The 26726-nt window shown below is 38.7% G+C and overlaps 1 protein-coding gene across 5 annotated transcripts in view; it reads left to right on the top strand.

The window, feature by feature from the left end:
- MBOAT2 (membrane bound O-acyltransferase domain containing 2) overlaps positions 1 to 26726 on the top strand; it is an 83864-nt gene that overhangs the window by 15826 nt on the left and 41312 nt on the right. For 3 of the 5 annotated variants that reach the window (XM_053937866.1, XM_053937868.1, XM_053937869.1), the window contains exons 2-3: positions 1630 to 1775; positions 5228 to 5305. The exons of 1 other annotated variant lie outside the window; for it this stretch is intronic. In XM_053937866.1, coding sequence (XP_053793841.1) covers positions 1630 to 1775; positions 5228 to 5305 — 224 coding nt within the window. The remainder of the gene's footprint in view (positions 1 to 1629; positions 1776 to 5227; positions 5306 to 26726) is intronic. One more of the 5 variants, XM_053937867.1, reaches the window with a different exon arrangement.

Here is a 26726-nt window from a genome sequence, read left to right as displayed (position 1 = left end):
CTTTCAGTGGTTCACTTGACTCTTTTGTATGAAACTTTTCCACTAAATCCATAGAATCATGTTGAGTAATAATCTTCTCTCTGTTTCATTTGCATCATTGCTTATAAAGAAGAGAAAACAGGTCAAGTTATGCCCTGAAAGAAGATCTCCTCGTTTATTTAGGATTTTTCAAATACTGTTAAAAGCATAATAGAAATGTGATAATAAGAGAATGGATGGAAAAGTGTATGTGACAGTTTAACAAACAGTTAAATGTAGGGAACTGCGCCTATTAAAAAACACAGCCCTCCCTTTTGAGTCTCTTTCCCTGCTAGCACTTAAAGCATTAACTTGGTGTTACAGGTTTTGGAGTGGTTCAGTTGTTACAAGAATGAGAGTTCTGTAGTTGTTGTTTTAATTGCTACTTTAAAAATGACCATGTTTGCATACTCTGACCCTTACCTATTATGGCCTGAAACTTGGTTGAAAAATGATAAAGGAATGGACAAGCTGAATTATGCCACTGCAAGTGTGAGCTGTGTTGCTGCAAACATCAATATTCGGCTTGTGTCTGGAACATAAAAATAGTCTTGTCATTGTACCCTGTGATGTTAAGATTAAGTATGTATTTCAGCTAAGTGCCATCAAACAGTCTAAAACACTGTAGTGCAGAGGACCAATGAAGCATGCAGGATGTACAAGTTTCTTTTATTGAGATGCTTAGGACCTGAAGCAGTAGTTCCCAAGCTGTTGCCTGTGATGACTTGGAGTGCTACTATTAGACATGGAAAATTGTTAGGCAGTTTTCTATGTGAGTAAAAAATAAAATCTATGAAGTGAGAAATGTTACTTTCTAAATGAAGTAATTTATCCAGCTTTTTGTAGTTTAACTACTACTTTTGGTAGTGGTTGCTGTATTTGAGGAATTTCTTTCTTTATTGTGTGTGCCCTTACTGTTACATTTTTTTCAGGCCATAATCAGAACAATTCTTTTTACTCACTGATTTAGTTTTATTAAATTCCGCTTTTGCTTTCAGTGCCCTAACGTCTTTAAATATTTAATATACAAGAAATTTTCTCTCTTCTAGAATAAACGGCCTGGAGGGAGGAAGAATTTCTGAAACTATCCTACTTGAATGTACAAAAAGAAAAGGCAGTGTGCAACCAAGCTGTTTATCTGATTACACAGCACTGAAATGCACTTCATTGAGCCCTGCTTCTGCACAGGCTACTGAAGTGATTTGTCAGTGATTTTTGGAAGTGATCTGTAGCTTCAAGTCCTGCTCACTTAAAAAAACAAATAAAACTGCAGCTCAGAAATTCACATTACTGGGAGAGTAGAGGTGATTTTATGGTTGATAATGGTTTGGTATTCAGAAAATCTACAGCAAAAGACGTCATTTTCATTTCTTGATTTATGCACATAGTGCCTCATGTGTTCAATGCATCTTTTCCTCTGAGCTGCTCGGGGGAGCACTGGTTTGTGCTTTGCCCAGGGAGGGACTCATGGGAGAAGCTATTAGACATGCTGTGGTAAAAGCCGTGGCAAAGCTACAGGTTCTGCAAATTGCTAAAAATGTGTAGATATTTCTGTTAATTTTTAATACACACTTGTGTGAGTTCTTCTTTCTTTTCTTTTTTTTTATGCAGGTCAACTTTGTAGTGTGCCAACTGTTTGCCTTGCTTGCGGCTATTTGGTTTCGAACATACCTTCATTCAAGCAAAACTAGCCCATTTATAAGACATGTTGTTGCAACACTCTTGGGCCTTTATCTTGCACTTTTTTGTTTTGGATGGTAAGTTGCACTTAAATTCATTTCTCAGGAACTTGTAAATTTTTATTTTTGTGTTATGAAAAACATTATTGCCTGATTCTCTTGGGGTTTTTAGCTGCTGCAAATGTACAGAATTCAGCTTAAATATTCTGATGAGGTGCATAAATTTTGAAAGATCATCTATTTGCAAACTTGTAACTACCATACTGGCTGCCTGTGGTTTTGGGAGGATGGAGCAGGTGCACTTTGTTTAACTTCCACAGCTTTTTTTTTCTGTAAACTTGCTGGAGCAGTATTCTCTTGAGGGACAGCACAGATGTGGTGACTAGGATAATTCCCCATAAATACTCATGGCGTGAGATAACTCAGTCTCTTTTTCTGAATATTGAATATAATGTGACTTTTTTTAGGAAGAGTTGCTGGAACTGTAAAGTATATCTAGTGAAACTCGTAGTAGTGTAAAACACCTGGAAAAGAGCTGGCTTTGACTTCAGACTGTTTCATGGCTTTTTTTTTTTTTTTTTTTTAATGATTGGGAGGGAAGATGTGATTGTTTTTCAAACATATTTTGTGTGACTGCTGTTTTCATATCTTGATCTTTTCACAGTGTAGCGAGAGAGAATGTTACTAAAGTTAGAAAAGGGTATACATTTAGTTTCTTGAATATTTTTTCTTCAAAAAATAGCTTACTAAATGGTTCACATCTTCCCAAGATGGTGTGAGTGCCAGTTTCATTTTATTGCATTTATTGTATTACTGAACTAGGGGGAATTAATCAAGCTGTTGTGCAGGTAGGAAGCTGCACACAGTGTGTGCATGTGTCTGTCTCTACACATGCAGAGTGTGTTGGCCTCTACGTTGGCATGTTGCAGAGATCTCCTAACATTAATTGATACATATTGTTTTTAAATTTTAGGAAAGGAAATCAGTAGCCTTAATTCTTTAGATTTACATGCATGATTTACTTTTATATAAAACTCTAGTACGCCAGTCCATATCTTAAATGTGTGGCCATGGTATTCTGCTTTGAGAGAACGATCTGATCTCAAAGGCTTCCAGTCTTAGCACCACAGACAAAGAGGAAGACGTGGGAGATAGGAGGTACTATGTGAGGATTTTTTTGAGGGCTGTGTAAGATTAGAAGCACGTTCTGTTTCCATTGCTTTAGAGAAGCAGAAATCATTAATTGTAACTTGTAATTAGAAAGGGCTAGTAATAGATTCATATATGAATTTTGGGTATGGGAGATTTTGGAAAGAAACAACCTCTGCTCCCAACAGACATAAATAAAATTTTGTGGAAACTTCTTACCGGCAATATGCCCTGGAGAAAAAAAAAAAGTTTTCTGCTATAGTAGAAATCCACATTATTCTAGATTGCTTTGGATCATATTTGAATCTGTTATATTTAGCTCCATAACTGCTATTTTGCAGTTATGGAGCTAAAAACTACTTAAAAATGATGAAAAGAACATAATTTGAGATGTTGAAAGGACACATTCTTTAAAAATTGGTACTTCTGCCAATGCTTTTTCCTTTTGGTTAAGTACATGTTATATAAGCAGGTTTTTTGATGGTTTTGGTTTTTTTGGTTCCCCCTTTTCAAGAAATCAAGTATGCATGCAGGTTGCAAGGCCCTGATACATCTTCAGTGACTCTTGGATACTGCTATAACATGTCTTATAAACATATGTAACAAGAAGGAAACTGTTACTGTTTCCTTACATGGTGTTACTAGTAAATGTACAAACTTTTAGATAAGAGCATGCCAACTTAAATGTGGGAAGTAGTTTGTAATCTGCACCCTTTTAAGGGCATTTAGTAGTGGTTATGTTGTCATTTTCAAGTGCTTTAGTTTTCAGTCACTTTTGTAATACTTGTGATGGTGGTGGAGGAAAGGAAGAGAAGCACTAATTCCTTTGGCACAATAGCAAATAGCATAAAAGGCCCAGAATATGTACCCTTTGTATTTAGTTAAAAATCACTATTCTCTGTAGTATCTCAATATATCCCTTTGAATGTTTGAATCAAAGAACATATTGCTATTGTTAACAGCCCTGAAAGAAATGTTTTCAGTGACTATAATTCTGGTATGGTACTCCTTGTCAATCCACACTCTCTTAGGCTTTGATATCTTAGTCTCCTTTCTCTGTATAAGAACAAGCCTCTTAATTTTTGTCATTTTACTAATGCCTGTCTTTGCTATATACAATATTGCTAATACTTGGCAGATAAGAAAGGCAAGGAAATATTTTTTAAATTGACAATTACTATATTAAAATGCACACTTGAATTTTAGGTAGTCCTATCCTAAATGAGACTAACTAGGAGTGAAGCATGGGAGCATGTACAGATTGGCTCTTCTGTAAAAAGTCAAGATTTTTCAGGGTTAATTCATGTCCAAGTGACTTGTTTTGCCTCAGTTTCTCATGTGTAGGATGAAGAATTTTAGTTGGATAGAACTGGTTTTCTTGTTGAAAATATTTGAAGTCATTTCCTTGTGAGTTGAGGAGATGGGGAATTAGGAAATTGTTGGTGATAAGCTGAAACAAAACAGCATCACTGTAGCAAAATAATAGCTGCTTTTTAGACTTCTTTTTATGGGAAAACAAAATTCCCAAATTAAATGAGTTGTGTCACTTGAGCATATGTAAGTGTGGTACTGAGGCACTTAAGGTACCAGAATGAAAGAAAAATCAAGTTACTGAAGATCAGCTCTTTTCCCATTCACTGGCATTGCTTTGATAGCAGTGCTCTACAGCTTACTGAAGTATAATTCCTTCAAAGGCCAAAGCAAATCCCCAAAGCAATGGTGTTGGGATGGCTGTGGTGGTAAGCTGTGGAAAACAAACGAGGAGCTTAGAGCACCTTTGTGAAATAGATCTGTGGCTTGTTGATGTGTAGAGCTTTTTTTTGTGTGTGTGTGTTTTTTGTGACCATCACCACCATCCCTTTAAAAGTTCCTGACAACCTGGGACAAAGAGACTGCCTGGACACAGTCACTGTTTCTGTTGAGTGGGAAATCTTACAATATTGTGGATACTAAGAAATTGTTAGCCTTATCTGAAATATCTATTGCTGTAAATGGGTAGAAAGATGAATATGGAAATTAAACCACAAAACTTTCATGTTGTTTACAGTTATTTACTCAGGAAATAATGCCAAATGGAAGTATTAGAAGACATATTCTTTGTATTTTAAGAGTTGGCAACATTTGCAATATCCTCAATTGAGCTGGAGCATTCTAGCTAGGTGTCTAGTTTTTGTTCATTACTGCTCTCTGTGCTATGCTAAAGGGAGAAGTTCTCAGCAGAAGGAAGGGTAGCAGAAAACCTAATTAGAATAAAAGGGGGGTTTTCTTTGGGAGCTGTGATGGCTTTAAACTTTGAACCTCTTTAATTTCACAATAAATGCATGCAGTTGACTGTCATTAAAGAAAATGCTATGAGGGTTTACTTTTTTTTCCCCCCCTAGGTATGCCTTACATTTTGTTATACAAAGTGGAATTTCCTACTATATCATGATCATAATAGGAGTGGAAAATATGCACAAGTAAGTTTCCATTCTAAAATTTATTTTATTTTGCCTTTACAAAAATGCTGCTGTTGAGAGTTTTTTTTCTAATTGTGCATATATACCATAATTCTAGTTGTATCATAACATTTCATATTTGAATTCTCTAACCATGGTTTTATTTTCAGGTGAGAAGATGGCTTATTTGAGAATTTTTGCCAGCTTTTTGAAATATTTAAAGCTCATTAAAATAATAGCCTGCTGAGACATATTTTGTGTTTACATATTCTTATTTTTTAATATTGCTTAATCTTAAGTATTTCTGGGTGTTGACAAATGTAATTTGAAAACAGCCAGTGCTAGTAGATGGAAGATGTCTGAACAGAAGACAATTTGTGTGAGACATTTCTCTAGGAACTAAGTGCTTATAATTCCTTTTTTTTTTTATATCAATATGACTGCTGTCTTAGGTTAAGAATACATTTATAAAACACACATGGCATTATTTTAAGTTTGAATGCTTGATTATATTAGCAGTGTCTGAAACCATATAGAAAAACACTTGTTTCTCTTTTTCAGTCCTTCTTAAAAGCAGGGAAGACATTTATTACTGTATGCATATGTTTTACTATTCCAGTAGCCTAGAGATCAGAAACAAGTTAGATTCCCACTGTGTTAATTCCTGCATAAATGTTTATTTTATTTAGTAAAATAGCAAATCCTTGCTTGAATAGGTTCCTGAAGTATGTGAGCCTGTGAGAAAAATGCTGTTAGAAAAAAAAGAGGAAAATTGCTTTACACAGAAAGCACAAAGCCAGGGCAGCCTTAGTTCATGATCCTACCTGTTAGAATACTCTGCTGAATTGTCCTGTGATAGTGAATGTAATTTTATTGCCTTTTAAAATATCCCATATTAGTCTCTTATGTTCAAGATTTTCTTCAAAGCCTCATGTATTCAGACTACTATGGATGTGAGAGAACCTCATTTGGTTGGATAGCTGGTTTATAGACAAACAGCTTCCTTGATTACTGGTTGTTGTAAAGCAACTTGTTCATTTAAATTTCTCTTTAGACATTCAACAGTATAAGCTAGAACTTATGTTACTTAATATTCTAAAAGAAATTATTAATGTGGTTAAATGCAGCAAAGGGAGGTGCCAGTCAGGAGCACTTTGGTCTTTACTATAACAAGGTACATAGGCTTCTCAAAAATAGAAATCCAGCAGTGGTTTACATTCCTAATAGTGTGAGACAGGTAGGCAGATTTCCTGCACTGTGGCAAGGGAACACTAATTCCTGATCCTCCTAATTCATACCAGCTGGTTTAACTGCATGGCCTGATCTGCTGAGATGTTGGCTGTGTTATACACAGCTGTGTTACTGCACAGCTGGGAGGGAAACCTAGATTTGATTACAGAGCTTATATTGCTTTGTCACCGTATGAATTATTCTGACATTGGATAAAGCTAGAAAACTCTTCTTTCAGTAGAAGAAAAAAAAGTAAGAGTCGTTTGTTACTTTAAATTGTGGACAATGTGTGGATGCTGTATGGGAAGCTCCAGGAGTCACTTCTAGTAGTTGATACAGGATGTAGTTGATACAAGACTACAGAATGTTTGCTCCCTCCACTGCTGGAGTATCCCAGAAGTGGTGATGTCTGTACCTAAGGAATGCACCAGGTACACTTAATTTTCTGTCAGTAAAATGCCACTTACAACTTTGTGTTTGGCAGTCTGAATAGAAACCAAAGTGAATTACTCCTCTCCCCACCTAAGTTTGTCTTCGGGCCATGGATGTGTCTCATGGAGCCCAGGGGAGATTGAAGGTTAAGTACTGTACAGCAGAGTGCAGTTGGTACCAGCTGGCCTCAGGACTGGAGAGTGTCAATGTTTTAGTGGGGGATGTGAGTACAACTAATCTTAGTGCTTGTATATACCTGCATAGCCCCAGGTTTGGGATTTAATTTTTGTATTGTAGAGGGACCCATTGGCTGGCAGTCCTATTTAGAGGTTTCCTGCATTGTTCAATGAGCATCTTAACCTTGGAGTCAAACTTGAAATACCTATATGTGATGTAAATATGGATTCAAGTGGATTTTGTATTGGAAAAGCACTTATGTTGTATAGAAAACATATTTGTCTATTATCTACATATATTCACTGACCTAAGTTTCCTTCTTTTCCCTGCCCTGCTGGCTGTCCTGCAGATTTCTTGAGTGTATAGATAGGAAAACCATTATTTCTCTCCTTGCTGTTTTCCCTACCTGCTAACATAGCTCCTCAGGGTCCCCAGCCTCTCTAAAAACTGCTTAAACAAGTAAGAGACAACTAAATTTTTTAAAACACTATCAGTTCAGTTGCTGTGCACTGGTTATACAGGCTTCCTTACCCTCTGAAGCAAGGAGAGGTTTTTGATAAATTTTTGCATTCTCCAAAGCACTTTACCTTTCATGGTAGCTGTTGTGTCTGCTATTCTGTGGTTCTGTTTGTTTTGATGGACATAGAGTTCTTCGTACTGTTCCTGTGCCCATGTATGTGAGCTGTTTGAACATGCTAATGTAAAGAGATATTTGAATTTGAGTAAACAAACTTTGGTTGTAACTGTCTGGTATCTGTGAACGTGCTTCCTGGTCATACCTTTCTTGGAATTTTGGAATGTTAGTCTTCAATAAGTTCCCTTATGCTCCAAGCTGGAGCCAGGACTGAGGGGAAGGCTCCTCTTTGCCTTCACTCCTTACTGTGGGGTTGACAAATAATGGGAGACGTAGCAAAGATGGTGTGGTGGAGATTTGATTGTTTTATCTTAAAAATCTCAGATTAGAGCCAAATCAGTATTGATCATCTGAGTAAACTAATGCCCTTGGCATGTTAATTGTGGCACTTAATTTGTCAGCCAGATATTTAATAATGCTGAATGTCGTGATTTTTCTGATGCTTACCTAGAAATCAGACCTGTATTCTGAAGATTGTGAATGGAAACAGACTAGCACCAGGCAGCGATTTTCTGTATGCTGGAGATTTGATGGTTACAAAAATAACCATGTAAATGGATTGTAAATTGTCTATCTTCAATTACTTGAAAAATAAACACTTGTTGAAGTTAACAGCTGTGAAGGAGTTTCCTAGTAATCCTTCTGAATTTCTTCTAAAAGTATTTGCTCTAAGTAGCTATTACAAGTTCATCGAGTTTGATAACTTCCTGTAACACTCCAGGCTGAGCCTGAATAGAACTCAATGCATGACTTCAAACAATGAATGTATAAGTTGAAAAATAACTTGATATATTATCCTTCCTAAAATAGGGATGTTTAAATGTAAAGGCCTTTAATGAGCATGCATTTTGTAATGACAGGAATGGAGTGAAAAGAGAACTACAATTTCCTTACCTGTAGTGCCTATCACTTTTTGCTATACTTTTAAATAAAGATTAAATACACTTATTTAATCTTGGGGGAGGTGTATGTGTGTGCTTATAGAGGTATAGGGAGAAAGAAGGATAGGAATCATCTAGTACCTGCAGGTTTGTAAAGGTGGGTGCTTAAGTAGAGAGGCTGAAAAAGATAATTCATGGGCATTTTTAAAGTGTTGTAGCCTTCTCAGTTGGTTTGGTACAAAAAAGACAAATGCTGCCTTAATGCAACTAGGAAAAAATCTGGTTATATGCTTTGTCTTTACAGAGAGAAGAGTCTAAGTCAGTCTTTTTCTTAAATCCCTACTTCCTTTTTAAAGTTTTATTTCATTTTTTGCTTGATTGCTGATGTTACGCAAAAGAACAGAGTTCTCAGAAGAACAGGGTTTTTAAGTAGCACCATTAGCATACAAAACCTCTTCTATCACTCTTGCAAACTCAGGTGAAAAAAAATTTGGACTTCTGTTGTAGGAAGTAGCTATAGCTCATTGAGTATTGATATTTACCTGAAGGAGGGTTCCCTTGTTTCCTACACTGTGTGGTTTCTGAGAGCATGTGGAGGACAGCCCTATCTTGGAAGGAAGCGGTAGTGTAAAATTGCCTGGGTGTGTTGGAAATCTGTTGGGATGGAGTAGCTTTTTGGCTTGCATATAGATTTTTTTTTTTAAATATTTGTGCTCAAAGTGAAGCTGAGCACAATCAATCAATCAAAACAAGTTGATAAAGTTGTGTTTTGGGGCTCTGTATTTGTTTGGTAATCTCTGTGGCATCTATACAGATACTTCTTCAAGGCACATTACTCTGTCTGTCATGCTGCCAAACAACTTGACTGTTAGCAAATGAGCTCTGAGTCATGGTATCATTCCTGCATGGTTTATTACCTCAACAAACTATTGATGTCAAATAAATCAGGCTCCCTACAAAATGAAGTGGCAGAATAAATTGTACCTAGAAGAGTTCAGTGAAAGCTATGTTCTTCTTCAGCTCCTGGCAAAGACAGCCACTAATAAGAGTTGATTAAAAATTCTGGTTGCATGACATTGACTGAATTGAGACAGTAGTGTTTGGGATGAAGAGATTATGTGCAAGGGTACCATATATTACAGTAAATTTTCTTCTCTAAGAGCATAATTATCCATGCTTTTTGATTCTTTGGTGAAATTTCTTGCATTTGAGACAAATTTCACTTGACTAATTACGACAAGCTCAGCAAATAATTTCATTGTTCTTAATGAAACTGCTGGCTGTAAGTTAGGCAAGTCAGTTTTGCCTGCAGAACTGCAGGTGATGTTGTATGCAGTGTCTGAGTTGGAGCTAAAAGATGATGACCCTTGATACCAATGTATTGCAAACCGTAAAAATTCTGTTTGTGGATTTTTTTCCCTATAAGAGAGAGTGGATGTAAATAGAAAGCATTGATATTTAAGAAACACAAACATCTTAATTTTAAAATCTAGTGTCTCAATTAAAGGTGTTAAGTTTCATATAGCTTTTAAAGCTGATCAGTTTTGCAGATCAAATGTCTTTACTGGAAGTTAAAGATAAGATCACAGAATCATAGAATAGCTGTGGAGGGAAGTGTTTCTGACTCCCACCCTGCCTGTTCAAAGCAGGATCAACTAGAGGAGGTTGCTCTGTGAAACCCAACTCTTCCTTAGTACTGTCATGATCTGAATAGTTCCAGTTGTCATAAGCATGCTAGTCATTTCATTTTGGTGTCTTGCTTCAATATTTATTATAGCTTAAAATTTATTTGAGGTGACTTCATGCAGCTTAGTTTCCCCATCTGATCTGAATTTGCACAAAAGCTTTTTATGCTTTAATTTTCCCTCACCCAATAATTGTCCAGATTTGGTATTATTAACTTAAATTGATCAGGCTCATTTCAACTTAAAGTGAAATAAACCAGCTATACTTGAGACAGTTAATTCGATAGGAGGAGACCATGTTAGGCAACAAGTAGTAGCATGTCAGTCTTTCCTTTTTTGTAAGAGGTAGCATCAATAATAAAAAGAGGGGGGAGGGCAAAACACATGAAATAATTTTTAATTGAGAAGTTTAGTGCTTTAGAACAGTAAATTTCAAACTTTCTATTTAAAAGTTGCATTGAATTATGTTGGAAGAGAAATGGGTAAATAGAAGATAGAAATCACAGTACAGTTTAAATTTACTGTACAATTTACAGTACCTATCTTAAATTTGAGCTTTCAGTGTTCTATTTTCTGGGAAATTTTAGGTATGTGATACTTCAACAAGTTTGTTGTGTGTTTAACAGGTTTGTTGTGTGTTTACATCGGGTAAGAAGATGCAAGTACCTTAGACAATGTAGCATGGAGTTAATCTTCAAAACTGGATAATACTGAAATAAAAAATAGTATAGCAAAATGCTAAGAAGTTCTTGCAGTCATTACTCATCACAGGCACAACAGGAACTGTGAAGTCAGTAGGCTTGCAAAAGGAAGCTCTGGGTAATTTGGTGTATGATTACTTAGAGTGAATAATCTGTTCTATTAATAGATGATACCACATGGAAATGCACAATGCATACAAGTAATGCACCATTTTAAACAAGAGTCACCTGGGTAGCTTTGTTTTTCTTGGTATTCTGCTCTTTCTAGGTGTGTCTGTTTTAAATCCTATATCCTGGAAGCTCTTTATTAATAAGTGTCAAGCTTTTCAGCTCATTGAGGTCCACCATTGTGTCCACCATGTTTCATAGATGCTGTGTCATCACCTATGTGCCTAATCACTGTCTTCTGGCTTTGATACTGAGTGCTTCTTTTTAGTGGTAGGTGTTATTGTTTCTGTAAGAAGCTTTTTTTCTTCAAATAATATTAATCTCTTGAATGCTTTAAGGGTATCTTGTGAGGTATAAATGAAGTGGTATGCATACAGTGAAATTAAATAGTAAGATTTTACCATTTCCCTACATGAGGTATACAGGTGTCAGCTAAAACTTGGTAAATGTGTTATAACAAAAGAAAAACCTATAGACCTATCATTTTTTTCCCCTGCAAGATGGAAGGAGGTCTCATTAATCAGCAGTATCCACTTCTCTCCAGTTGTAATGAAACAAGAGTCCAGGCTCCTCTGGGTCTCTTTCTCTGCATGACCATGCTGTTCTGAAAAGCTGACTGGTACATGCTGTAGGCACATTCTTCTGCAGAGAGAGGACATTCGTATGAACCTATAGTCCTGGTGGTGTTCGTTTTTAGTTGTCCTGACTGCAGTAGGTTTGCTAAAGGTTTCCTTCAGAAATCCATGTAAGCAGTGTGATTGTGATTACTTAAGAGTTGTCTCCACAGTAAGTTCTTACCATTTCATGTGATAAAATTAAAATTTAGTCTATGTGACCATGATGTGGTATATTCTATTACTGTACCTGTGGTATCTTTCCAGAATGGAGTGAGAGCCTTACTACCAAGCTTCTATCAGAGCTGCTGTCAGAAGCCAATGGCTTCATCAATCCTAGCTGCTGGAGAGCAGAATAACAGCTTTTGCTGTGTTTTATATAAATGTCTGAATGTCAACATCTGTGTCCAGATAGGGTATCTTCACACTGAAAAAGCTGAGGCTTTCGGATGTGAGAACAAAAATTGATTAATGGGTAGCTTCTGAAAAGTGTTAAAATAAAGCTTTATTCTGATGTTGGTTTGATGTAAAGTATGTGGCTTTGGAGGCTGGTTAGTTTCTCTGGTGTTTTTTTATACTTCTGTTTGTGCAATTAGTATATGTGACACAACCTGTATAAATAGAAAGAAGGTCTAAATAAAGGAGCCTAAGACATCTAGAAGCAGAATGTTTGGTTTGTTGTGCCAGCTATGTTTTGCTACTCATATAACTACTCAGTGCATTTTTAAAAGATCCTGAAAAAGTATTCCCTTTGCAGTGCAGAAGTGCAGTTACCTCAGGAATATTAAATGATTTCTGCTCTTAAACATCATCCTCTTACATATGAGAATTGAAATACAAAGTACAATATAAACTCAAACACACAAAGAGCAGATGCAGTCCCTGTCCAATTCTTATGGTAGAAGAAATCCTTTTGCTGGAAGTAGTAAATCCCATCTATTTTAGCAGTTAATAATTATGAAATTAGGTAAGTGATGCTTTCTGAAATTAGTACAATGGGCAATGTTAGAAGCAATGCCAGTGTTTGCTAATACACCAGTTCCTTACAAGCATCACCACTTTGTGTTTATGAGCAGAATCAATGAAGAAATAAAATCATTCTTAATATTTTAAATCTTCTGCTGTAGCTGTCAACTGATGTAAGAACATCCATTATTCAATATAATTCTTGTAAACTTATTCTTCAGGTCAGTACTGAGAGGAATTTGTTTAAAGTATATTATCAGGATGGTAATGACCTGCTGTGTGCTTGTTTTCATTGTGAAATGAAGCCATTATTTGTCCATAGTGTATTCTCCAGTGTTTCATAATCACATATTGGATTTTCTTTCCTTAGTCTCTCATACTTGGAGTGAAAATATATGATCAATCAGAAAATAGCTTCTGTTTCTTAGTTGTGGTTTCTCTCCATCTTCTGCAAAAACATAGGAGCACTGTGACACTGTCCAGTTTGTTCTGGATACACTGCCTCGGTTTTCATGCCAAAGGGCACGTACAGCGATGACATATGTTTAAAATGGCATTTGGTCAAGTCACCGAGCAGATGTCTGAACAACCTGGTTTAAGTTACTTTCCTTTCTTCTCCTTGGCTGTGAAAATTCTTGCTCTGTTCCTGTCTGCCTCTGTGTGTTAAGAACTGTAGTAGGTAGTGATTAACAGGTCACACAAACTGTGGTTCATGATGCCGTTGAGAGAAGATGAAGTGGGAAAGAGGAGACCAAACAACCCAAACAGAATAACTGGTACTTTAATTACAGACTTTGTGTATTTATGGTTGTCCTGACCTGTTTTCTTTTACTTGAGTAATCAGACATTGTCATTGGGTAACTTCAGCAGACGATCCTTGAACTGTCAGTGTGCTCAGTTAATTCTCTGTTAAAGGGAATCTTCTGCAAATGGAAATATTGATTCATTTTGCCAGAGAAGTTCAGAATACCCTATCTCTGAGAGCCTGAGGGATTCCAGAATAGGACTCCTGCCAGATGGATGCTGGTTGGTGGATGCTTTAGATGCCAAGAGCTCTCAGGAAGCAGAGGGAGAAAATGGATGGTAGCCTCAGTTCAGCCAGACAGTTCTTGTTAAAGGCTCAGCAGTGAGCCTTCCCCTGCAGCAACTGGTTGCTTAGTCTGCTCTGTCAGCATCTTATTTTCTAATGGCAAAGTTCTGAGCTTGGGGTTCTGGCATTGACTCATATGGGAGCAAGTCCTGGTTTTCTGATGTGCATTTTCTGAGATAAGCTCTTGTATTAATTGTAACAGCCTAAAAATCTTTGTGGAATTTGAGATCAGTTGAAGTTGGAAGGAACCTCCCAGAGATCACCCTCCTGTTCAAGCAGGGCAACCTAGACCCAGTTGTCCAAAACTACGTCCAGATGGCTTTTGAGTATCTCTAAGGAAGGAGAGTTCGCTATGCCCTGGGGAACTTCTGCCAGTGCTTCCCACTGTTCTGAGAGCACCCTCTGTGTTTGAATTTGTGCATGTTGCCTCTGGGCACACTTCTGTCACTGGGCACCATGGAAAAGAGCCTGGCTCCATCCTCTGTGTAGCCTCCCTTCAGGTATTTACACACATTGGTGAGATCTCCCCGAGCCTTCTCCAGGCTGAACACTCCCAGCTCTCTCAGCCTCTCTGTATAAGATGAATGCTCCAGTCCCTTGTCTTAGAGGCCCTTTATTGGATTCTCTCTGGTATGTCCATCCCTCCCTTGTTTTGGAAAACACAGCACTGGACCCAACATTCCTTGTGGCCTCACCCAGTGCCCAATAGAGAAGATGGGTCACCACACATGACCTGCTGGCAATGCTTTGCCTAATGCAGCCTGGAATGCCATTAGTCTTTGTGGTAAGAGCATGCAGCTGGCTGCTCTATGAAATAGGCTGTTTTCTAAGTACAAGGAACATTTCTGTTCTGAGGGTGTTTTTTCTTTAAGAAAAGCTATTTAACTACTTAAGTCTATTAGCTTAAAAAAATCTGAATTTGCTTTTGTAAAAGTGTTTCTAGCCATGTTATTTATTTGCCTGGTTTCTGTATCTGAAGCTATAATGGCTTATTTTAGTTTGTTTGATTTTGCTTTTATCTTTTTAATTATAAAGCAATACCTGAAGACTTTTTGCAGATTTCCAAAGATCAGGTCTCTGTTTCAGTATTAATGGGGTTAAAGAGTTGAGGTCAGTGGCTCAATGTCCTAGTGGAGACCTGTGATGGGTGGTGTCTCTCAGAGGTCTGTACTGGGATCAGTGCTAAGGGATTGAGTACACTCTCAGCAAGTTTTCCAATGACATCAAATGTGGTGTAGCCAACACCACTGCAGGGAAGGGGTGCCATCCAGAGGGACCTGAACAAGCTTGAGAGGTGGGCCTGTGCAGACCTCATGAAGTTCAACAAGGACAAATGCAAGGGGACAATGCACCTGGGTTGCAGCCATCACAAGCAAGTACAGGCTGGGTAGAGAGTGGATTGAGAGTAGCCTTGAGGTGGACTTGGGTGTAGTGTGATGAGATGCTCAGCATGAGCTGGCAATGTGCACTTTCAGCCCAGAAAGCCAATTGTATCCTGGGCTGCATCACAAGAAGTGTGGCCAGCAGGTCAAGGAGCCAATTCTGCTCCTGTGAGACCCTACCTGGAGGGCTGCATTCAGATCTGGGGTCCCCAGGATAAGGACATCAGATTGTTGGAGTTAGTCTAGAGGAGGACCATGAAGATGATCATAAGGCTGGAGGACTTCTGCTGTGAAGGCAGGCTGAGAGAGATGAAGCTGTCAGCCTGCAGAAGGGAAGGCTTTGGAGAGACCTCAGAGCACCTTCCAGTACCTAAAGGGGGCCAGCAAAAGAGCAAGAGAGGAACTGTTCAGAAGGGCATGTAATGATAGAGCAAGAAGGAATGGCTTTAAACTGAAAGAGCAGAGGTTTAGATTAGATATAAGAAAGAAATACTTCCCTGTAAGGGTGATGAGGTGCTGGAACCAGAGCAGTTGCCCAGAGAAGTTGTGGATGGCTCATCCCCAAAAGTGTTCAAGCCCAGGCTGGATGGAGCCTGGAGCAGCCTGGTCTAGTGAAAAGTGCCCATGGGCAGAGGGGCTGGAACTAGATAATCCAAGGCATTCTGTGATCCTGTGAATTGTTCTTCCACAGTTCTTCCCTTCCTGGTTTCTTTTGTTTCCTAAAAATGGAAGAGCATGATGGGTTGTATGTGATTGGTTTAATCTTATTTTTTTCAATCCCTTAATGAATAGAAGCTAATGCTGTGCTTGTGCATTTGAAATTGACTGACTGGTTCAATCAGCATGGGCATAAATTTGACTTTTTTAAAGATAATTTTCTGTCTGCTTTCTTGCAGTCCCTGCTTTCCCAAAGGAATTAATAAGAAATGCTACATCTGGATTATCAAGGACACAAGGATGTAGAGTAAAGTCAATACATATAGAAAGGAAAAGGTGTGGGTGAAAACTTCAGCTCAGTTCAATTTTTACACTGCTTGCTTTTTTTTCTTTTACATTCGATGATGTGTTCTGTGACTGATTGCAACCAAGTTTAATACACAAAATATTTGAGCAATCTGTAAATTAGAAGATAGAAAAAGATGTAGGTTACCTCTCTTTTAGCAAACAAAGGTTTCAGAATTTACTGGTGCTAAAGGCTCATCCTCACTTGAAAATATTTGTTTGCATTGATCAGGAGATAAGGGAGGTGTAGGTTCCCTGCCCTCACAGCATAGCTGAACTCCTAATCAAAGTTTAACATATGGAATGTGTTCAAAACCAAGTACATGACTATAATGTGAAATCTTTTCAGCAAATACAATCTTGGTTTGACAAGATTGGAAGCATTTAAAAGAAATTTGAGTAGGACTAGAATGGTATGACACAAAACCAGCTCCTGTGGGTGTGTCTTGTTCCTGTACTTGAGTTTGTCTTGCCAGATCATCAGTATCTTGACTGGCTCCCACAGCTGTTTTTCCTGCCTATTGCATCTGATCTCTTAACAGACTTTAAATTATAAATATTTTAAATACAGATGTCTGTTCATCTATGTAGTGGAAATTTTTTTAGGCAGACTCCTTTTCTCTCATTTTGAAAAATATTTCTTTGGTAAGCAAAATCCAATATAGCATTCTGGAAATGGAGGCTGAAAGGGATTTGAGAGTTTATCTGGACCTTTGATCAAAGTCAGTTTGAAATATTTAAAAATAATTTTTAAATTCTACAAAGTTTTTGGTCTTGTTTGGCAATCTGTACAGGTGCTTAATTATGCTTGCAGTTAGGTTGCCCTAGAAATTAGCCCAAGTTTTGTCTAAATCATCTGTAGTTTGAGCCCCTGTCGTCTGTGTAGGGAAGTGTGTTTCCCTTGTGTTTGCAGGAATCTTTGATTTATATTGCCTTCTTTCAGTCCAGTAAAGCCTGAACAAATCTACTTAAATTTTTCCTTAGGTTGTGTTTTCAAGGCCTCTTTCCTTTTTTTTTTTTTTGTGTAGTTGCTTTTGGAATTCTTCCAGTTGTTCTATGTCATTTGGAGATGTGCTTCTCAAAACAGGTTGAGGTATTTGTAATGCTAGGCAGAGTGAAAGGCTAATTCTGTCTGTTTAGCAATGCTATTACTTTGCATGGATCCTTTCCTGCTCTAATGCTGCCTAATAATTGGTTTCCATTACAGATTTTTATGGTTGATTATTTACCAAGCAAAATTGTCCTTTGTATGTAACTTAATTCAGCTCTACTTGAGGCTTTTAAACATTTTTTAATTTTTCAGTTTTTTTTCCAAGATTTTCTGATCAACTGAGTGTTTACAATTTTTATAATGTAATGTCTACTTGAAGATTTAATTAATGTACTTACTGTTACCAAACTATTTAAATGTTTCCTGTTGTTTTCATAGGTTTGATTAGTAGAGTGATATCTGATGGATCCTTATGATTTGATGGTATTTCATCAATTTTTTTTTTTTTTTGTACAATGTGGATTTGGGTTGGTACTCTCCAGGAGCCCAAATGTTAGGATTAAGACAGGCTGACTGGCTGTAGGCATAACTTCAACCATAGCCAGCAACTAAGTACCATGCTAATAAACAAATAAAAAGGGAGACCAAGAAATAAAATTGCAGAGAAACAAGTGAGGCATGGTACAATTGCACACCATCACCCAGTGACCGATGCCCAGCCTGTCCCTTAGCAACGATTGGTCCCTGGGGCCAGTTCCCCCCAGTTTCTATCCTGAGCATGATGCCCTATGGTGTGGAATATCCCTTTGACTAGTTTGTCACTTGTCCAGGCCATATTCTCTCCCAGCTTCTTGTGCACCTCCTTGCTGGCAGAGCATGAGGCACTGCAAATCCCTGAACTTGGAGTAAGCACTGCTCAGCAACAACTAAAACTTCAGTGTGCTGTAAGCATTATTCTCATTAAATCCGAAGCACAACACTGTGCTAGCTACTAGGAAGCAAATGAAGTTTGTCCCAGCTGTTCCTCACCCTGGCTGTGCTAAGGATAGGTTTGATAATGGATGGCAGTCATGCTCATGTGACAGTTCACATCTGTTGCACTCATATAATCAAGTCGTACTTGTTCTGGACAAGCTTATGATTCAGTTGTGTTGCACTGTTTACCTTCTAGGTGTTTATAAGTATGTACTGTGTAAAAAGCCAACAAAACCCTTTATAGTATTTGATTTAAAGTTCAAGGGTCTATGATTTTTTTGAATTCCCTTTCTATTTTTAAAGACAGTGTTCTAAAGAAATGTAGCCTTTTTTTTTCCAGTTTCAAAGAAATCTTACCCATGCAAAATTTTTCTCAGTGGATATTTATTAAATATGAATAAGCACCATTTAGCTTAATATCTTAGGGATTTTACTTGTATTTTGATTTGTCAGTTCCTACTTCTCCAGATTGTTTCTGAGCCTTATCTTCCATTTGCTTTCTGAAATTGTCCATACTGCCTTTATGAGTTACAGGCTATTTGATTTGTGTTTTTGAATGCTTTGTGACTATTAAAAAGAAAGATGTCTCGAAAGCAGCTTCTTGTGAATTGCTCTTAAGGTTTAAGTATTTGTTAGAGAGTAGGGGCTGTTGTCAATTGTCACCTTCTGTTAGGAAGCTACTAGAAATAGACTGGGTGAAAGTGTACTAAGTGCACAACTCCATTATGGTTATTAATGATCTGAAAGAGACACTAATAACCATAGAATCACAAAATGATTGAGGTTAGAAGGAACTTGTGGAAACCACCTGGTCCAATCCCACTGCCAGGCTGCCCAGAGCATAGTGCCCCAGCTCTTTCAACCTTTCCCCACAGGAGAGAAAGTCCAGTCCCTTCATTATCCTTGTGGCCTTCGGGACTCTCTCCTTATGTCCCTGTTTTCCTCTTGCTGAGGAGGCCAGAACTGCGCCTGCTACTGCGGGTGTGGCCTCGTTATGCAGCGCTGTGTAGGGAGTATGTGTCACCTCCCTTGAATTACTGGCAACACCTCGCAAGGTTTGGCTGAATGAGGCAGGTAATAGTGTTTTGAAGAATTTCAGAACAAGAAAGAATAAATGGGCAAAAAAAGACAGGCTTGGTTCAACACTGAAAAAGCCAACAATACATACTTCAATGGAGGCTGTTCAATTGTGTGTGCAACATGGTGGCTTGAAATTAGGAATGGGATATGTATGTCCTGGACGACCGCCAAGAGAAGCTTTATAAAGCAAACTATGTGAAGTGGAGAATAACAGGGAGGACATAGTGTTGTTACATGGATAGGGGATGTGGTGTAATTCTGAGCCCAGTGTCAAGGACTTTTTTTGCATAGAGTACTGCACATTTATTGTGGATTTGGAGAAGATAAATAAACAAAAAACCAATAGGTGTGGAGAATTCAGATGAGACATTGTGGACGTCTGAGTTTGCTGTCTTGAAGAGGAGGTAATTAAAAGAGATGCAACATTGTAACCTGCCTAAAGCTGTTTGTCTGCGTAGGAGAAACTGCATTTCCCTTGTACCACAGTGGGGAGGAGACTGGGAAGGTGATCTGGGATGGAAACCTGGATTTCATCTTCCTATTGCCGAGAAAAGCAGGAGTTACGATTGTCCTGTTCAACAGGACTACTAATTTCTAAAAATAAAATTTTTTCATGGTAGTCTCTTGCCCTAAGCATGTACCTACTTTTAACTATATACCTAGTTCTAGCTATGAATGGAGATGCATATGAACATCATAGAAAAGTCAGCTTATTAATTTTTCCCTCAGGAAGAATATAAGTCCAAATTGCTTTTAAAATTCCCCTTTCAAAAGGGGCTGGCGTTTGCTTCTATCTCAGTTCATAGTGGAAATATAAGTTTTAATTTTCTCAGATGTGGCTGGGGCTAAGACTAGAAAAATACCAAGAGGACCCCCAGTAGCCTTACTAAAGAAAAAAGTATTCTGGAAGATTTGTAAATGCCAGGTGTCAGGATCTAAAATGGTTTCCTACTGTAAATAGCAAAGATAAATTCTTCTGGAGATAGACTTTTAAAGGGAGATTTTTTAGTTTGGCTTCTGATGTACCACAGACATAATATTTCCATGGTTAAACCAGTAAGTTGTTTAATTAAATGTATTTCAAAATCAAGATTGGATGCTTTTGTGTAAGAGTCAAAGAGTTAGAAAATGTTTTGTATTAAATTGGATTCTGGTAATCACTTTTATTGATTCTAATCTGAGTGCTTTTGAGCTGTATTCCTGGCATTATTTCTTGTTATGCCTGCCTGGTTTTTGCCTTTTTACTAAGTGTCCTAATGGAACTCTGATTCTTTCACTATGAAAGTAGCATTTGTCTTCTAACCAGGTATTTTCTAGTCTGAGCTACTGTGCCATGTGGTTCTCACAACTGCTTCTGATGTATTTGTTCTGACAAGGATACTGTGCTAACCAAGCCATGGCTTTGATCCTGTATGTAAAACCTAAAAATTGCCTAATAAGTATCAAAATCAATAGCAGTGAACAAAAGGACATCATGCCTAGTTTCTTCTTTTGAAGGCAAGGATAGGTGGAGGTAGAAACTGTTTCTTCCCATGAGAGCTTGCTTAGGGGTTAAGGGCCTGAGAATTGTGGCAAAGGGAGAGTTGCAGAGGAAGCTGCAGATGCCCAGGGCTCACTGAGGGGCTGCAGGGCTGTGGTGAGGAGCTGGGAACAGGCAGCCAGTTCTCAGAGGGGACAAGGAAAGCTTCTGAGGGATTGGGGTGGTTGAGCAGAATCTGCCACTGTTCAGAAAATACTAGACTTGGCTGGAAGTATGAGTCTGTCTGCCAAGGACACAATGAACAAAGGGAGGGATGTGCTTTGTGTTCTGGCTGCCCTACTTGCTCTCAAATTTTTCTGTTAGGAATTTAAACTTCTAGTTCTTGTTCTAGTAAAGTGTATGTTGTTTTGTGTTATTGTGTATTGTGTTCTCCCTTTTTGTGTCTGTTCTCCCCCCCACCCCCCAAAAAGAAAATTTAAAAGCCTTTAAAACAATCCTCAAAAACTGCATGAAGAGGAGAGGGATGTGAGAATCCAGACACATAATTTTAAAACTGTGGCTAACTCCAGGTGCTTTGCATAAGTCCTGTCCTTTGACCAAGCATTTGGGTCATTCACGCATGAAGGCTTTCTTACTGAAGTTTTCCCACAGTAAATTGTAGTGACTGATGGAGCTTATGGCTATTAAAGTAAATTTTTCTTTTTATACCTTTCTTCTCAGATGCTCCCCTGTCATTTTCCAGTTATTTGTTTCAAATTATCTTTACAAATGTTTGGTGTCTTTGATAAAAATGCTCATTTTTTCTACAAGCTCTGCCACCTGTACTAAAAGTTGAGATGACACATTTGCTCTTATAGTTACGGGCTTCTGCAACTTAAAAATGTGTATTTGGGAGTAAATAGTTTTGTAGCTAGAGTGGTAAGAGAAATCTGACTTAACTGTGATGCTTACAGTGCAACAGAATCTGCTATTTAACATTTTAGGAATTGCAAGTTTGTGTAGGAGGTACATTAAGTTATTTATTTGTATATTAAGGTACATTCCTACTATTAAGTTAAAATATTGGGATTTTAGAGTGAGAGGCTTTTAGTACAATTCCATAAATGCATCAGTATTTTATAACTTGCTGTATGGAGATATATAGGTACTGTACAGATGAAACTGTGTAAAAGTATAATTATTACATTTATCCCATGTAGCCCCATCTCAGTTGTGCTCCAGTATTCATTGCTGCAGTGTAATTTCTTTCAGAAGGGTTTGCTTCACCCTGCATCTGTGGCATTCTCTGGCAAAGGCACTAATAACTTAGGGGTGCACTGCTGATTTTTTGGCTGTGTCACTGATCTTAATTTACTAACAGCTGAAGGCTAACCTATGTACTGCTTTCAATTATCATTGAAATATCTCACTTGTATGGTAGAACTTCATAAAGACTGAAAATACTTCAATGAACCATCAACTGAAAGGCTTAAGACTATGTGGTTAGTTATTAAGTATATAATTCTCTATCAATTTTGACAGGACTGCATCTCCCTTTTGTAGGTGTCCTTTACACTTGATGCTGCTTCAAGTTGAATGTTTTTTCTCATGATGGCTTCTGTTGTTTCTTTTTTCCCCATCCTCTCTCAGTCAACACTTGTTATCTTTGCATCTCCAGAGATGAAGTATGACACGGTTCTGGCATTCAGTTGAAATCACTAAAACAAGATATGAATCTTACAATCTATTTGCTTGTTTTTAGTTCTGTTGTCTTCTCACAAGACTACCACCAACCTTTTCTTCCTGTTGCCTCTTTCTAATTTGAATGTGTGTGCTGGCATAAGACTGTATGTGAAATGGTGTTACAGCAAACACTCTTTGTCCCTATAAGAAGACCCAGCAGAAGTTTGAAAAGGATTCCATCTTTAATTTTTTTTCCCATCTTATGCCTTTGTCCAGCAGGGAGCTACTAAATTTGTCTGGAGAATCTCTCTTATGAGGAAAGGCTGAGGGAGCTGGGCCTGTTCAGCCTCGAGAAGAGGCGATTGAGAGGGGACCTCATCAATGTGTATTGATATCTACAGGGTGGTTGTGAAGAGGATGGAGCCAGGCTCTTGGTGGTGCCAACCAATAGAAGAAGAAGCAATGGGTAGAAACTGATGCACAGGAAGTTCACCTTAACATGAGGAAAAACTTCTATACTGTGTGATTGACCATGCACAGAAACAGGTTTCCCAGAGAAGCTGTGGAGTCTCCCTCACTGGAGATACTTGAGAGCCAACTAAACACAATCCTGTGCCTTGTGCTCTAGGGTGACCCTGCTTGGGCAGGGAGATTTGACCAAATGACCCTCTGTAGTCTCTTCCAACCTGAGCCATTTTGTGATTGAAATTTTCAAAGTAACAGAAAGGCCTAAATAGAATGTGCTTTCAGACTAGTAATGTCTTTACAGAATCTTTTCTCAACCCTTCCAACAGCTACAAGTGGGAGGAGAGTGATTACTAGTAGCACAAGAGTGTTGTAAGTTATTTAAGAGCTAGCACTCCAAGTATTCAATAGCAATTGAAATTTAGCCCTGGCTGGATGGATACCTAGTGGTCTAAAGATCAACCAGTGCGATGTATTCACATTGTGAAAACATATTTAATTAAATAGCTAGTGACAAAACTTAGGTATATAAACTCACCATGTTTTGTTCGACATAAATAGCATACAGCTGATCCAAACCCCTCATGGACGAGTTCTCATTACTCTGGTCTGAGACTTCATGGGTGCCTCTAGATTTCAGTCACCAAAACAGTATGAAATTGTTTATTGAAAAGATACTTTCGATTTCCTTTCATATTCTCAGGTCACTACTAAGTGTCATAACCCCCAAACATGTTAAACTGTATTTTTTAAAGACATGTAGACCAGGACATGCACATTTAGCTGAAACATTTCTTCAAATTTTGGTTTATAATGAAAATACAGAAGGAAGCTGAACTGCAGTGATGCCGCCAGGCTTCACAATAATGGAAAATCAGAGTGTGTTCTGTGTGCTTGTGTTACAGATTAGTTTGTCTTGACTGTTATAATGTATGCGATTTTTCAAAGTCTTGACATTCCTGGCAAGTGCAGCGTAGGAGCTTCTGGATGCATTCTAAATTTCTGGCTGACTGGCAATCACACTATTTTTAGGCGTGAAGGCTTACAGTGTAGAGTTTCACATGCTTAGAATAAAATTAAAAGTTCTATCTGAAAATTAGTGAAGTTGATTAGCTTGAACACAATTCATAAGTATGTTACACCCTTTTTAATAAAAACTTCTTTTTATTAAAACAAGTGACAGTAGAGAGTAGACAAGTTTAGTGTTTAGGTGTCCTTATAATAGTGACTATGAAGCAGTTCAGCATAAACTAAAATCAGGGAAAACTACAGAGCCCTGAGAGTCCAAATGAAAAGTATTGGTGTCTTTTTCTTCCATTTTGATGGTTAGAGGAAAGGGTGCAGCCAGAATAGATGTATGATATGAGTTAACTTCTGACTTTGTGGATGATGCCATCATGAAGGGTTTGGGCTTTATGACAATAGGACATTCTTTGATGACTGTAGTCTGTTGTGGAGGGGTGGGATCCACCTGTGTGGAAGAGGTGAGGGAATCTTTGACAGCAGGCTGACCAATTTGGTGAGTCTGGTTTTAAAGTGAAGGACTTGAGGGGTTAGGTCCAAAGTGGCAATGCTCACATCATCATATCCAGCTGGGGAACAGGAGGAGCTGGAGCTCCTTGTTCAGCCACAAAGTTACTATATGACAGAAAAAACTGAACCATGGTGGGCCAGCGCATGTGTCTCGAGAACTGTGATGGACGGCTGTAGGCTGTTTTATAAAGATAGGTAGGGAGGAAGAGGAGGAGGAGTTGTGCTCTATGTTAAGGAGAACCTTGAATGTGTAATACCCATCTGTGGTGATCATGGAGGCCCTTTTGAATGCTTCTGGATCAAGCTCAGAGTAGTTGTCTTCAAGGGGAGTCTTAGAGTAGACATCTGCCATTGACCTCCAAACCAAGATGGTAGGGCCAGTGGAGCAGTATTTGGGTCACTTAAGCAAGCTTCAGGTCAACACAGCCTGGTTCTTATGGGCAAATTCAACTATCCAGACACTTGTTGGTAGAATCATACAGCAGCTGATGTGTCATCCATCAAGTTTATGGAATGCATAGGGAACTGCTTCTTCATAGAAAGCAGTGCTCAAAAATGGACAAGCCCTGTTTTGTAATAGCTCAGTTAGTGATAGCCTCAGTGGCAGTGATCACAGTATTGTGGTGTTTGGGATCTGGCTGAGCATGCTGAAGGCAGTACTGAGACAGAAACTTAGGAGTTTAGAAGAGCACACTTCAGCTCACTCAGAGCTCAGTTGGGAGGGATCCATGGAGGATAAAGGAGCTAGTGAGTGCTGGGATTTTTTCAGGGATGTCTTCCTGGAAGCACAAAGGCAGTTCATCCCCTTCAAAGGTGAGGGGAGTAAGCAGAGCAAAAGATCCCCTTGGCTTAACTGTGAGCTTCTGAGTGTTTTCAAAACCGAAAGAGAACTGTAACAGAGATGGAAAAGTGGTTGCACGCCTGTTGAAAAATACAAGGACATTGCCAGGGTGTGCAGAGATGCAGTTAGGATAGCAAAATGTATTCTATATAATCCTCCTGCAGATTATCACAAGTCAGATGAAGCATGTGGTTGGGAAAAGCCAGCATGGATTCCCCAAGAGCAATGGTGCTTGACAAGGCACATGATTGCCTTCTATGATGAAACAGCCTGCTTGGTTGATGGGGAGTGAAGAGTGGATGATTTCTACCTGGATTTTTCCAAGGCTTTCAATACCATTTCCTGTGGTCTTTTCCTAGAGAAACTGATGTGTGATGGCCTAGACAATTGATTTTTGCAGTGGGTGAGGAAGTGGCTGAGAAACTGCACTCTCATCCAGGTGCTGGTAGATGCCTCCTCTTCCAACTGGCAGCCCATCCCAAATTGGTTCCTCCAGGGCTTGATATTGGGCCCAGTGCACTTTAATATCTTCAGATGTAATCTGCAAGATGGGATGAAACCAAGTAGAGAAGTGGACACTTTGGAAGAGAGTGTCACCCTGCAGGAAGACCTGGATAGGCTGGAAGAGTGGGCTGACAAGAACCTTGTGAAGTTCAACAAGGGCAAGTGTAAGGTCCTGGGAGAGCAAAGTCCAGGAGTGCAGCACAGGCTGGGACCTACCTGGGGAGCAGCTCTGGGAAAGGGTCCTGGGGATCCTGAGGGACAGCAGCTCAAGGGTGAACATTGTGCTGCTGCAGCAAAGGAAACCAACAGCATGCTGGTCAGGGCCATCACCAGCAGAGAGAAATAAGTCCTTGTCCCACTCTATTCAGTGGTTGTCAGGCCTCATCTGGAACACTGTGTTCAGTTTTGGCCCCTGCTCTGCAAAAAAAGGATGTGGACAGGCTGGAGAGGATCCAGAGAGGGGCACAGGAAAGGTAAAAGAACTGGGCAGCCTGCCATATGAGGAAAGGCTGAGAGAACTGGCTTTGTTCAGTCTTGAGAAAAGAAATTGAGACTTCATGTGAGATTCCTTTTGGAAAAAAAATTACATGTAATGGGTACAAGTCACTCCTGGGAAGATTCCCATTAGACATAAGATGATTTTTCACAGTGAGAGCAATCAAGCATTAGAATAATCTCCCCAGTGTAGTGGTGGATTCCCCAGTATTGGACACTTTCAAGATTCAGCTGGACAGGATGCTAGGCTATTTGTCTAGACTGTGCTTTTTCCAGGAAAGGTTGGATCAGGTAATTCTTGTCCCTTCTAATCTGGTATTCTATGATCCTGTAATTCAGTTCAGTGAATTGTAATCTATAACACACCTGCTCACAGAATGCTCTTGTGCACTAGGTGTTTCTGTGTGTGTTATATAGGTGGGGCAGTCAGAGGGATTGAAATTGCTCTGTAAAT

The sequence above is a fragment of the Vidua chalybeata genome, chromosome 3 (genome assembly GCF_026979565.1).
Source record: "Vidua chalybeata isolate OUT-0048 chromosome 3, bVidCha1 merged haplotype, whole genome shotgun sequence".
NCBI lineage: Eukaryota > Metazoa > Chordata > Aves > Passeriformes > Viduidae > Vidua > Vidua chalybeata.
Note: the sequence above shows the minus strand (reverse complement) of the source record. Positions and strands in the feature narration are given on the sequence as shown.